General features: G+C 37.2%; 1 protein-coding gene and 1 pseudogene across 1 annotated transcript; one reads left to right on the forward strand and one right to left on the reverse strand.

The window, feature by feature from the left end:
• Positions 1–6,762: 6,762 nt before the first annotated feature.
• LOC106334763 lies at positions 6,763–7,647 on the forward strand. Its single transcript, XM_013773122.1, has one exon. It carries the CDS (start codon positions 6,763–6,765, stop codon positions 7,645–7,647), a length of 885 nt encoding a protein of 294 aa, XP_013628576.1.
• Positions 7,648–7,847: 200 nt separating this feature from the next.
• On the reverse strand, positions 7,848–9,743 carry LOC106299397 (annotated as a pseudogene).
• Positions 9,744–12,559: the final 2,816 nt, after the last annotated feature.

Consider the following 12,559-nt stretch of genomic DNA (forward strand, 5'->3'; position numbering starts at 1 on the left):
AATTCGGTTGATTTATTTATTTTATAGTGTTATAAAACTTAACAATGTAAAATCTTACACTTCGGAATTAAAAAAAACAACAATACTAAGAATTCAGACGTTTATAGTTATATAATTTAAACATAGTGTAGACTACATAATCATATTCGAACCCAACTTAACATAAAAAAAATTATAAAAAATATATCTTTTCTAAGAAAATATATCAATCCAATCCTGATAATAATGACGCGAGAATAAAACTTAAAAATATATGAATACTGATAAAAACCACCTTCTAACATCTGCTATGGCACGTAAAATATTTTTTTGTAATGGACTTAAACCAATTTTAAAGTAATTAAAATGAATAACTTTAACCAATCTATAATTAATTAAAGTAAACAAACCATTAACACTGAACTTGCATCACATATTATAATATATTAAATAAAAAACCATAATACCATATAAATAAACAGCCGTATATTAAAAATCTCAAGACTAATAAAAACATATTACAAATAAACAGAATATAAATATACGACATCCCACGCGTAGTCTGCTGTTACCAAAACATGTCAAAATCTAACTAATATGTATAGTTTTATATAATACATATATATATTAAATATATACAATACCGGTTCAATTAATATTTAATATACATCCCATCCATAGGGTGGACCGGTCCTAGTAATTTGTAATTTTGATTTTTTTTTCACAGTTTCTAAGATTTAATTATTGATAATATTATGATATTTACTGAGCTGTGAATGTTTCTAATGTTTTCAGTGCTAATAAGATTTTTTTCAATCCATAATTATAATAAGTGTTTGATTTCAAATCTAAGTCGTCTAATGATGGTTTAGTTATTAATATAAAAGATTTTAATCTAAAATATAACCTTTTAAATTAAAAAGAAACAAATTATGATCAAAAAAATTAAAAGAAACAAATCTAGTTATCTATATAGATATTGAAGTTAGATAAATTATAATTTTTATTTATATGTGTATCTAATTTAATAATATATATATATATATATATATATATATATATATATAGAAAATTAACTCTAAGATTATAATTTATTAGGTACATATTTTTTTTTTAGTAAGATCAAATCAAAACCTTAGAGAATAGATTCAAATAAAACAGGGAAATGAAAATGAATTAAACAATAATAAAATTACGTAAAAGCAAAACTCTTTTTTATTTTTACAGCAAACGACTATTCTATCACTCAAACTTGGGGTGACCTGAATACCAGACCGGAATAGAACAACCAATATAACAAAGCGATCTATGAAAAGAACGAACATTCTTAGCTAGCAAGTCTGCAATCTCATTATGCGTCCTTGGGAATTAGCTGATCTTGAAATCCGGGAAGCACATCTTGTGAATTTGGATGACCTCCAGCTCAGTTGAGAAATTTGGCCAAGCTTGTGGGTCATTTACCATTGCAATCAGGTACTTGCAATCTGTCCCAAATCTCTGGCAGTCAAAATGTTGTAGCAAGCTCTCCATTGCCCAACTTAATGCCTCCAATTCCGAATGTAGTGTAGTCTCACGCCTCCTTATGTTTTGTGTCCCCGTAAGTTGGATCTTTCCCATTCTATCCTTCCAAACTCATCCAATTCCACTGAATTGATCTGTGGAGGTCCATGAACCATCCAGCATGCAAATATTTCTCAAGCTTAAGACTTGTGGTTCTTCAACAATTTGTGTATGTGAAGGAACATGTATGGTATCTTGTGCATCGTACCAGGCCTGACACTCACTTTCTGCATATCTGACTAACTCCAGTGGATCCATATCTAACCCTCGAAATAGCTCATCGTTCCTAGCCTTCCAAATGTACTAGATTATCCAAGGATAAGGATCTCTATCATCCTCTGGCTTCATAATACTATTCTTCCTCCAGAATAAGTAGTCCATGTTGGCGTAGATGCTCGAGATAGGAAAACTTTGAGAGCTTGTCGGTGTTTATGATAATGCATGCTTGTAAATCCGGTGGGCATTCAAAGATCGCATGAGTAACAGTTTCTTCTGGCTCTCCACATCTTGGGCAGTAGTTATCACATCGCATATTGCGGCGTATCAGATTCCTTGTGCCCGCTATCTTCCCTGAAATTAATTGCCATATAAGATGACAACTCTTTTATGATGCATTCACTTTCCAAGCAAAGGCTTGAAGTTTGATTATACTGGGCTGAAGAACTTCTTCATCATCTCTCAGTATATTTGTAGCTACACAGTATCCAGACTTGACTGTGTATTGGCCATTTTTGGTATAGCTTCAGCAAAAGGTATCACGTCGATGAGTAGGGCTTATGGCCAGACTCTAAATCATCGGTATGTCCTCTTGGTCTACATACTGTTCCAGTAATCGAGCGTCCCACTCCTTTGATTCAATATTAATAAGACTATTGACCGTCATCTTTGGATGTACTATTGGGGCCGTGGGGCGAGCCGCCCTTGCTGGCGTTGAAGGAATCCATGGATCCTGCCAAACATTAATTTCATATCCTGAGTGCACTTTGTTCCTGATACCCAAAAGTAGTAACTTCCTAGCTGCTATGATACTCGTCCACACATAAGATGGATTATCCACTTCGCCAACTCGCAAAGGCGAACTCAGACGATAGTATTTTTCCCGAAGTACTCTCGGAACTAATGAATCTGGAAATTGAACAAGACGCCACAGCTGCTTAGCTAAAAGAGCTAGGTTGAATTCATGGATCATGCGAAAACCAATTCCTCCCTCCTCTCTAGGTGCACACATATTTTCCCATTTAGCCCAGTGGATTCCTCGTTTAGGTGGATTTGAGCTCCACAAAATTATGCAATGGCACTTGTAAGGTTCTCACATATCTCTAATGGGAGCAAAAAGCCGGACATGACATATGTCGGAAGAGCTAGCAAAATATATTTTATTAGAACTTCCTTCCCTCCTTTTGATAGCCATCTACCCGTCCAACCATTCACTCTGTGTAGTAGTTTTTCTTTTCAGAACGCGAATAGCTTACACTTAGAACCACTAATATCCTTTGGGATTCCTAAGTAGAAGCCCATTCCCCCTTCGTTTTGGATACAAAGGGTATGAATGGTGACCAAGGAACGACGATGAATAATGCATTCCCTAACATTCCTAAAACAAATCACCATTCATAATGAATAATTTTACCTTCTCATTCCCTACCATTCTTTTTTTTGTAGAGAAATAAAGAACAAAGTTATTCCTTGTTAAATATGGGATTGAACAACCATTCCTTTTTATTCCTGCAATTTTATTATTCAACGTTCTTTTTCTATTCGTTCCTCTTATTTTTAGAATGGTCACCAGTCGGACCATTCTAAAAATAAGAGGAACGACGATGAATGGTGACCAAGGAACGACGATGAATAATGCATTCCCTAACATTCCTAAAACAAATCACCATTCATAAGGAATAATTTTACCTTCTCATTCCCTACCATTCTTTTTTTTTTTGTAGAGAAATAACGAACAAAGTTATTCCTTGTTAAATATGGGATAGAACAACCATTCCTTTTTATTCCTGCAATTTTATTCTTCAACGTTCTTTTTCTGTTCGTTCCTCTTATTTTTAGAATGGTCACCAGTCGGACCCCAACTGTATCTTTAATCAGCTGTCTATCATTTACCGGAATCTTCTTACCAAAGAGTAATGAGGATTTATCGAAGTTTATACATTGACAAGATGCTTGCCCATATTTCCTGACTACTTGCATAACTTCTTCACATTCACGGGGCTCCGACTTACAGAAGAAAAGACTATCATATATCTTATTAAATAAAGTTGAGTTTGCTCTCTTCTCCTGCGTCTACGTCACCCTGGAGAGAGGGGAAAATTGCGCCACGTGGCGGCATGGTAAAGCACTTTCGATTTTCTCATATGCCGGGTCTCTTAATCTATTTATTAAACTAGTCTTTTATTACTTTGTAAATAAAGCCCAAATCTAGAACCCAATTTTTATCACATCTGTTAAAAAACCCACATGGAGTTAGGTTTTCCTCTTCCATTTTCCTTTTGTTCCAATCTACATAACGTCTACAAATCTTTTCCTAAATCTGAAATCGTCTTCAAACTCATACAAACCCATCGACATGGTGACTTCTCGATTTCGAGAACAACAAGCGACTGATCGGACATGCAGAATAGGAAGAGGAAGATCCACGTGCCGAATAGTCACATGAGAACGAGGAGAGATAAATGATGGGAGAGGAGCCGGAGCGCGAGCACAAGGGAGACGATCGTCACGTAGTTCACTTTGAAGTAAGGGAGATCCCTCCGGATCCGATAATACGCATCAGTAAAAGATTTTGGCCCTGAAATTGCGCTCCAATCAACGAGCTCCAGCCACTGCTGTTGCTGCGATATGCTTTGGCGGATCAAAGCCGAGAGGCAAGAGAGAAAGTGCAGAACGCCGGTGTAGGAGACGGGTTACAAGCGAACAAGTTGTTACATATACCTTGGTAAAGCACCAGCACCCCCGAGCCATCAACAGGATTGACGTCGACATAGCTACTATCAACCAGGAAGCTGCAATTAGAGCACCAACAACCGATGAAGAAGATGAACTCTGCACCATCTGCTTTGCGAAAATTGTAAGAGGGGATGTTATCAACTCACTGCAATGCAACCATGTATTCCATCACCAATGCATTGTCGATTGGATACGCTTGAACTTAAGCTGCCCAACGTGTGGAGTTGCAATAATATAATCCTTATCTTTTTCATTTACAAATACAAGAAATGTGAACCATGATTACTCTATACCTCTTTTTAAAGCTGTTCCTCGATCTTTTATTTTTAAAATAATACATTTGTTTAAGTCTTTCCTTATCAATAAATATATTACAAACAAATAAAGACAACATAACATAGAAAATAGAACATGAATAATGAATCTAATTATGTCCATTAATTGAAACATGTTTGTACTTCCAAAATCCTAAAATAAATAAATCTAATCCATTTAAATTTAAAAAAAAAAGGAATTAAAAAAAATATATGTTCAAAAAAAATAAAAAATTAATCCACTTATATTTCAAATTTTATCAATTAATAATTTCATTTTAAATAGATATAAACTATGTAACCAACATTTTTTTAGTTAAAATATACACTAAAATTATTTATCAGGTAAAGCCAAACACGGATATTTATCGATCTTTAAGTCAATCTTATCATCACCGATTTTGAAGGAACTAATAGGCCTCCAACCGTGGAAGAAGAAAGTGTTATATGCACTGTATGCTTCGAGAATTACAACTATGGAAACAACCTATGCTATCTTTCTTGTGCCCATAATTTCTATTTTCCATGCATTGATCAATCGCTTCGTAGAAATATAAGTTGTCCCATATGTAAGGATAACCATTTATGATATCTCGACACTTCAATTTAATACGAGGTTTCCTATGTTTTAATTCCCGGTTTCATTGATGTTCTTTTTTTACTTTTGCTAATAATTTTGGAAAATAATTATTTTCCATAGTTCTAAAATCTATCTTTTCTCACAACATCATACACAAATATTAAATTGGATCAAATGTATCTTTTATATACTACTACCATTAACATCTATCAAATGGATCAACTAAATCCTCTTCAACTTATTAGATAACAAAATATAAGAGCCCGGCGTAGCGCCGGAATGCCCCTAGTAACACTATGAAAATGTAAATCAATCATTCGATCCCCACCTTTCTACCTCCAACGCAGATCAACCCCCTAACCGCATTAAACAGTATCTTCCTCGTAATTTTGGGAAGGAGCTTGAGGTCACGTGCGGGTTTCTGAAATTTTGGCTGTTACAGAGGACCAGAAGACGCAACGAAATCACAATTTCGTCTGCGCAGGCAATCTTAAAGAGTGCTTATATCTTCAAAAAGAATATAAACATGAACAACCATTAAACAAACATGGTTCCGAGTTGCTACTGCAATCACCTCTCTTTTTTAATTCCAACTATCTCAACTTTGGTTGTCTTCTTTTGTTACATACCCATATTTGTCTCCTCCAGCGGTGATTTTGAGTACATTTTGTCTTAGGAAAGAGCCGCTGATCTTAAAGTGAAAGTAATCTAAAAGTTGATTCTCCGAACTGTCGTTTATAATCTTTGTAATCTCAAAGCTGTACGTATATACAAGTTGTCCAAGAGACTGATCAGGTTATACGCAGAAAACCTCACTAGTCTCAATCATTCACCGCAAGTTCAGCTCTAATCAACCCAACCTGAAGAATCTTACCTTTTTACATGGGTTAATTACTTAAAATAGTCTCCAACTCATCCGCTGAATTGAATGGTCTGGGTGTTCCAACATTCTGTCTCTAAAGTTGGTTTCTTATCATTTGTAGAAAAACCTTTTAGTATGGCCAAGTTTTATCTCGACGAGGAAGATTTCAAGGTAACATACATCTCAAAGACAACAGACTCTTTAACCAAAGATTGCACGAATGTTTTCGTTGTAATCTAATTTTTGTTAGTTGTTTAATTCCGATCTAGATGTTGACCATTTCTAGTTTTGAGTAATATAAAAAAGCATGTAAAAACAAACCTGAGCAGACGTTAGATATTTGAATATTCATCAAACTAAAGTGCAAAATAGAAAGTTAGAAACACCGAACAAAACTTCACAACGCAAAGTACACAAACAACACACCATAATAAGTCAACAAGACACAAGCTCTCTAGGCTCCTAGAGAAGGGTCCTTCTGGAATGTAAAAGACACAAGCTCTCTAGGCTCGTGGATGTGGAAGAAACTGCTAAAGCTTCGACCACTTGCCTCGCAGCTAGCAAGAGTAGATATTCGAAATGGCTCAACGACTTCCTTCTGGTATGATGAATGGTCTTCGCTGGGCAAGCTGATTGATTTGACTGGAGATCGAGGTTGCATTGACTTAGGAATTCCGATCAATGCCACTGTGGAAAGGGCAGTTCAGTCCTATAGATGTCGGAGGCGCAGGACTGATGTACTAAGGAGTATTGAGCAGGAGATAACTACGCTCAGGGATATTGGTCTTAGTCAGGAGGAGGATTTATGTCTTTGGAAGAGAGTGAATGGAGACTACCGGTCTGAGTTTTCTACCTCTCAAACATGGATCCTCATACGCACTCACACCCCGACGGTCCCTTGGAGTAAAGGAGTTTGGTTCCCGGAAGCTACTCCAAAATACTCTTTCATTACATGGATCGCGGTCCATAATAGATTGTCAACGGGTGATCGTTTGCTGAAGTGGAACCCTCAAGCTATGTCTACTTGCTGGCTCTGCAAATCTGCTGCAGAAACCAGAGACCACCTGTTTTTCGAATGTACGTACTCTGAGGTAGTTTGGCGAGGAACTATCAAAGACTTGGCAGGCTTGGGAGTTTCGAGCAAGTGGAGTCGTCTGATTAGGAAGCTGGAAACTGGACTGCAGAACAGAACCCTGACCTTTCTGTTTAGATACTGTTTCCAAGCTTTGGTCTATGCCATTTGGTTTGAGAGGAATGCGCGACGCGTGGGAGAGCCTCCAAAGCCAGCTTCTCTTCTGATTCTCTACATAGATAAGCTGGTTAGGAACAGAATCTCGTTGCTACGCAGACCAGGGTGGAAGCACGAGAAAGCAATGGAAGTATGGTTCTGGAGGAGATGAGAATCCATTTTTCTTTTTTCCTTCACAAAGGCTATTAAAATTTTGATCCTATGTATATAACAATAAGCATTAGGTTGTACAAAGGTTTTTTGAAGTGAATAAATTTAAAATTCTTTCAAAAAAAAAAATAAGTCAACAAGATCCAGAGTTTTGTCAATAGAAGCATAAAGAAACTACAACTGGTACGTTGAGGTTCTCCCCTTTTTAAAGAAAAAAAAAAGAAACAAATAACTAAACTGGTTCAAGATAACACACTTACTCTCAGTACTCCTCCTGTGGGTATTCTCCCTCTTCCTCGTCCTCGTACTCATCTTCTTCATCGGCCGTTGCGTCTTGATATTGCTGGTACTCTGACACAAGATCGTTCATGTTGCTCTCTACTTCTGTGAACTCCATCTCGTCCATTCCTTCACCTGTGTACCAATGCAAGAAAGCCTTCCTCCTGACCATAGCTGTGAACTGCTCACTCACACGCCTGAACATCTCTTGGATCGATGTCGAGTTCCCTATGAAAGTGGAAGCCATCTTCAGACCAGTAGGTGGGATATCGCAGACTGTTGATTTAACATTGTTGGGGATCCACTCAACAAAGTAGGAAGAGTTCTTGTTCTGCACGTTCAGCATCTGCTCGTCGACTTCCTTGGTGCTCATTTTGCCACGGAACATGGCTGAGGCTGTGAGGTAACGTCCGTGTCTTGGGTCAGCAGCACACATCATGTTCTTGGAGTCCCACATTTGCTGGGTGAGCTCAGGGACTGTGAAGGAACGGTACTGCTGAGATCCTCTTGAGGTGAGAGGAGCAAAACCCACCATGAAGAAGTGCAGACGAGGGAACGGGATCAGGTTGACAGCAAGCTTAGGAAGGTCGGAGTTAAGCTGACCAGGGAATCTCAGACAGCATGTGACACCAGACATTGTAGCAGATATCAGATGGTTCAGGTCACCAACTGCAAAAAGTGAGAGAACACGTATATGAGTTACATCCTAGCCATATACACATACACAAACGTAAGCACAAAAACAGAGCTCAAAGATATCAGTGTAGTAAAGATCAGAAAAGTAATATGCCATTGGTGTGAGAGAATAATAGCTTCAGGATTTAGTGTGGTGATGAGATCAATGCAGATGACCAGAGAATAACAAAGCAAATAACACCGCACGGGAGGTTTATGAAAAGATAACGAGAGCATCAATCGGTGGAGAAATTGCAAGTCTTGCTATACGAAACAATGACCAAATCATATTCATCATCTACACAAAGCATTTGAACAAGAAAACGAAAAGGCAACTGACAGCACGAATGCAACCATAAAACGATCAGGCAGTACACTTTCAACTCACCAAAGCATTTGACAATCTTATTGTTCTACACAGCCACTGGATTCAGAAAATTTATCATCTCACAAGAGGAAGCAAATAATCAGAAAGTAAAATGCCATTAGTATTAGAGAACAATAGCTTAAGGATTTATTGTGGCGATGAGCCAACAACACAACACACAAAGCATGTTGAAAATTACACAAATCTTACAGCTGGGGGTGGTGAGTTTGAGAGTCCTGAAGCAAATATCGTACAAGGCCTCGTTGTCAAGAACCATACACTCATCAGCATTCTCAACAAGCTGATGAACAGACAAGGTAGCGTTGTAAGGCTCAACCACAGTGTCAGAGATCTTAGGGGAAGGGAAGACAGAGAACGTGAGCATCATGCTCTTCCCTGATCTTTGATATCAACAGAGTTCCCATTCCAGATCCAGTTCCTCCTCCCAAGGAATGGCACACCTGAAACCCTTCAGAACCAAAACACTCACAGTCAAACAAAAGCATAATCAACAACACACTAAGATTGATTTGTTTACCTTGGAGGCAGTCACAGTTCTCGGCTTCCTTACGAACAACATCGAGTACGGAATCGATAAGCTCAGCTCCTTCAGTGTAATGGCCCTTGGCCCAGTTGTTACCAGCACCAGACTGGCCAAAGACGAAGTTATCAGGACGGAAGGTCTGACCGTAGGGTCCAGATCTTAGACTGCCCATGGTTCCAGGCTCCAGATCCATGAGCACAGCACGAGGGACGAATCTTCAAAACAAAAACAATATAAAAATTAGGAGAATACGCAAAACAGTAAAAATATGGGCATAGGTATTTGTGTTGGACAAATAAGATTACCATTTTGACCTTTAGTGAATGACACGGTTTTGCGCTAACTTTGCGTAGGTGTACAAAAAAAAAAAAAAAAAAAGTTCCCCACCAAAATACTAAATTTAATTATATTCCCAAAAAAAAAAAGAAAGAAAATAAAAACAAAAACAAAAACAAAAACAAAAAGGGTACATATCTTTTGCATTTCACACATAGAAAGTTAAATTTAAAAATTACAAATTTTTTTTTCTTTTCTGCTTCTTTCAAGTTTCAGAATTTGATCCTCAAATTTTAGAATGTGATCTGCGGGAGTTGAGAACTCGAATCCACATAAACCAATCTAGGTCTTTCTTTTTCTTTTCTCTCAGCATAAATTGCTAGTCTCTGTTTCTATACTGTCAAACTTTTGTCTGAATTGTATTGATTTGAGGTTCAGTGCAATATAAAAGATATACGGCTATTTTCTTTGTTATAAAGTGTCTGTTTGCATCTTCATTGGTCAGTTAATGGTTTTATTAGCCAGTCGATTTGTTTTTGTGAAGGCTAAACAATTTAGTAACAGTCTAACATACCTTAAACGATAGCATTATATATTTTTATCTTTTCTTGGGACGGTTAAAACGAGAGTTTAGCAATGTGTCTGGTCGTTTTGGTTTGCTAAATTCACTTGTAACTGTTGGTGTAATGAAGTGTCTGTAGCAGGATTGCATCTTCGTTGGTCGGTTACTTGGTGTTAGTCGGTTACTTGGTGTGTTAGCCTGATAGTTTGTTTTTGTTAAGGCTAAACCTTTTAGTAATCGAACATGGATGGTAGCAGTATGTTTAATCTTTTATTAGGACTGTTAAAAAGGAGGAGTTTAGCAAAGGGTCTGATGGTTTTGGTTTGTTAACTCTATTTGTAACAGAGAATCAATTCAAAATAAATAAAAAAAACTCCACTTGTAACAGTTAAATATATATCAAGCCCCTAGAGAGAAATCAGAACGTAGACAGACCGGAGCTCCGGTGAAACGGAAATTGCTAGGTTACATGTAAAAAAGAAGAAACACACATAAACAACAAATCTAAAGCAAACTAAAAGAGATGTGGGGAAGAAGATGAAGGAGGCGGAGCCTCCACCTCTGACAGACACCGACGGCCAGCAAATCATGGGGGTCCCGAAGCTTTCCTAGAAGTCCACCGCACAACCCAAACGAATCAGAAGAGGAAGAGAAGAAGCACCACCAGAACAAAACCAGACGGCATCTAGGGGTCCGCCCCTCCAGAGACCCATACGCGGTGGAGAAGAGAGATAGGCACCTCCGGCTTACCGATTCACCACTGGACCATCATGAAGAACTGATTTCGAGAGACGGGCAGGAGACCTCCGCATGGTCCGACAAGAAACACGAGAGACCGAGAGGCTCCGCCCAAACGAGATCTGAAATTATTTTCAATCCTAAATTCAAAATCGAAATCATGTGAATATTTCTTCGATGATTTTTATTTTTCTACTTGTTCTTCACGTTTCTTCCTTCCTACGAGTCTGGTCAAAGATTAAATGGAGATTTCAAATTGTTTTGAAATGATGTCTCGATGGTAAAACCCAATTTAGTTGGGAGGAGAGATAAAAAATATATTATAATCTACTTTGTCACGCTTGTAGATTACAAATAGAATTGGAAAAGGATGTAGGGGTATAATCGTCCAACAACTTTTGAAGAAAGTGTCGAAAACCACAAATAGGTATCTACCTAAATAAGACATAAACCTTGTGTGTACACTGCAAATTCTCTTTATTTATTCGTTTTTAAAATGTTGCTCTTTATTATTACGCTAAATATCTGAGGCGTGCATTTGTGTTTTCGAAATTTAAAAATAGTCCATTTCTTCGTGTTGTGTTGTAACCCCGATTTTGAAACTAACTATTTTCTAACAGCATGGTTTTCGGGGGTTCTTAAGGTGAGGTTCTTAGGATGAAGTTTTTAGCGGAATATAAGAACCAAAGCTAAAAACCGGCTCTTAAATAAGATATTTAAGAGCCGGTTCTTAGTTTTTTTAGTTAAAAGTTAAGACACGAGTTCTTATTTTCCGCTAAGAACCTCACCCTAAGAACTCACAATAATTTTTGTATGTGTACTAATCACAAAAAAAAAAAGAAATTGGTTTTGTGGAAAAAATTTTAATATAGAACAAATGACCAAAATTTAATCTCTCATGGACTAAGTTATTCTACATGGACCAAAGGGAGAGTGAATGACAGTTATGTCATTAATAAAAAGGCAATGTGAATCGTTGGATCGAATCATCTATGAACCATCGGATCATGAGAAGAAAATGGGCAAAAATTTACAAAATTGCCATTAATTAATGAATCTTGAACCTGGATCGTCAGATCTTCTCCTCGTGTTTTAATCTTGGTTATTGATTTCACTCATCTTTCTCTCTCTCACACGATTGGATTCCACTTCCTCTTTAATCAGTCTTTTTCTTCTTCAGACCACTTTCAACTACACCTCTATCACTTCCAAAACTCATTTACTTTAATAACCAAAGCTTTCTTCTTCAATTCTTCGTCCACAAACATTTTTCTCTGTTTCTTAGAGCCTTTCTACAACTAAAGACAGTGAAAACATCACAAGTGTGTCTTTCTCAGCTCTACAATTGTTTGTTAAGTGTATACTCTTTCTTTTTCTCTCTCTCTCTTTCTCTCACTCTTCTCTGTCTATCTCTCTCTTTTTGCTTGTTATTTGTTTCGGTTTAATCATGTAAAAGGTATATAAACGTAATG

Source organism: Brassica oleracea, chromosome C1 (assembly GCF_000695525.1).
Source record: "Brassica oleracea var. oleracea cultivar TO1000 chromosome C1, BOL, whole genome shotgun sequence".
In the NCBI taxonomy this organism is placed as follows: domain Eukaryota; kingdom Viridiplantae; phylum Streptophyta; class Magnoliopsida; order Brassicales; family Brassicaceae; genus Brassica; species Brassica oleracea.

Bases quoted from the DNA above. Each gene is read 5' to 3' on its own strand.
- LOC106334763 (XM_013773122.1), top strand. From the start codon at position 6,763: ATGTGGAAGAAACTGCTAAAGCTTCGACCACTTGCCTCGCAGCTAGCA.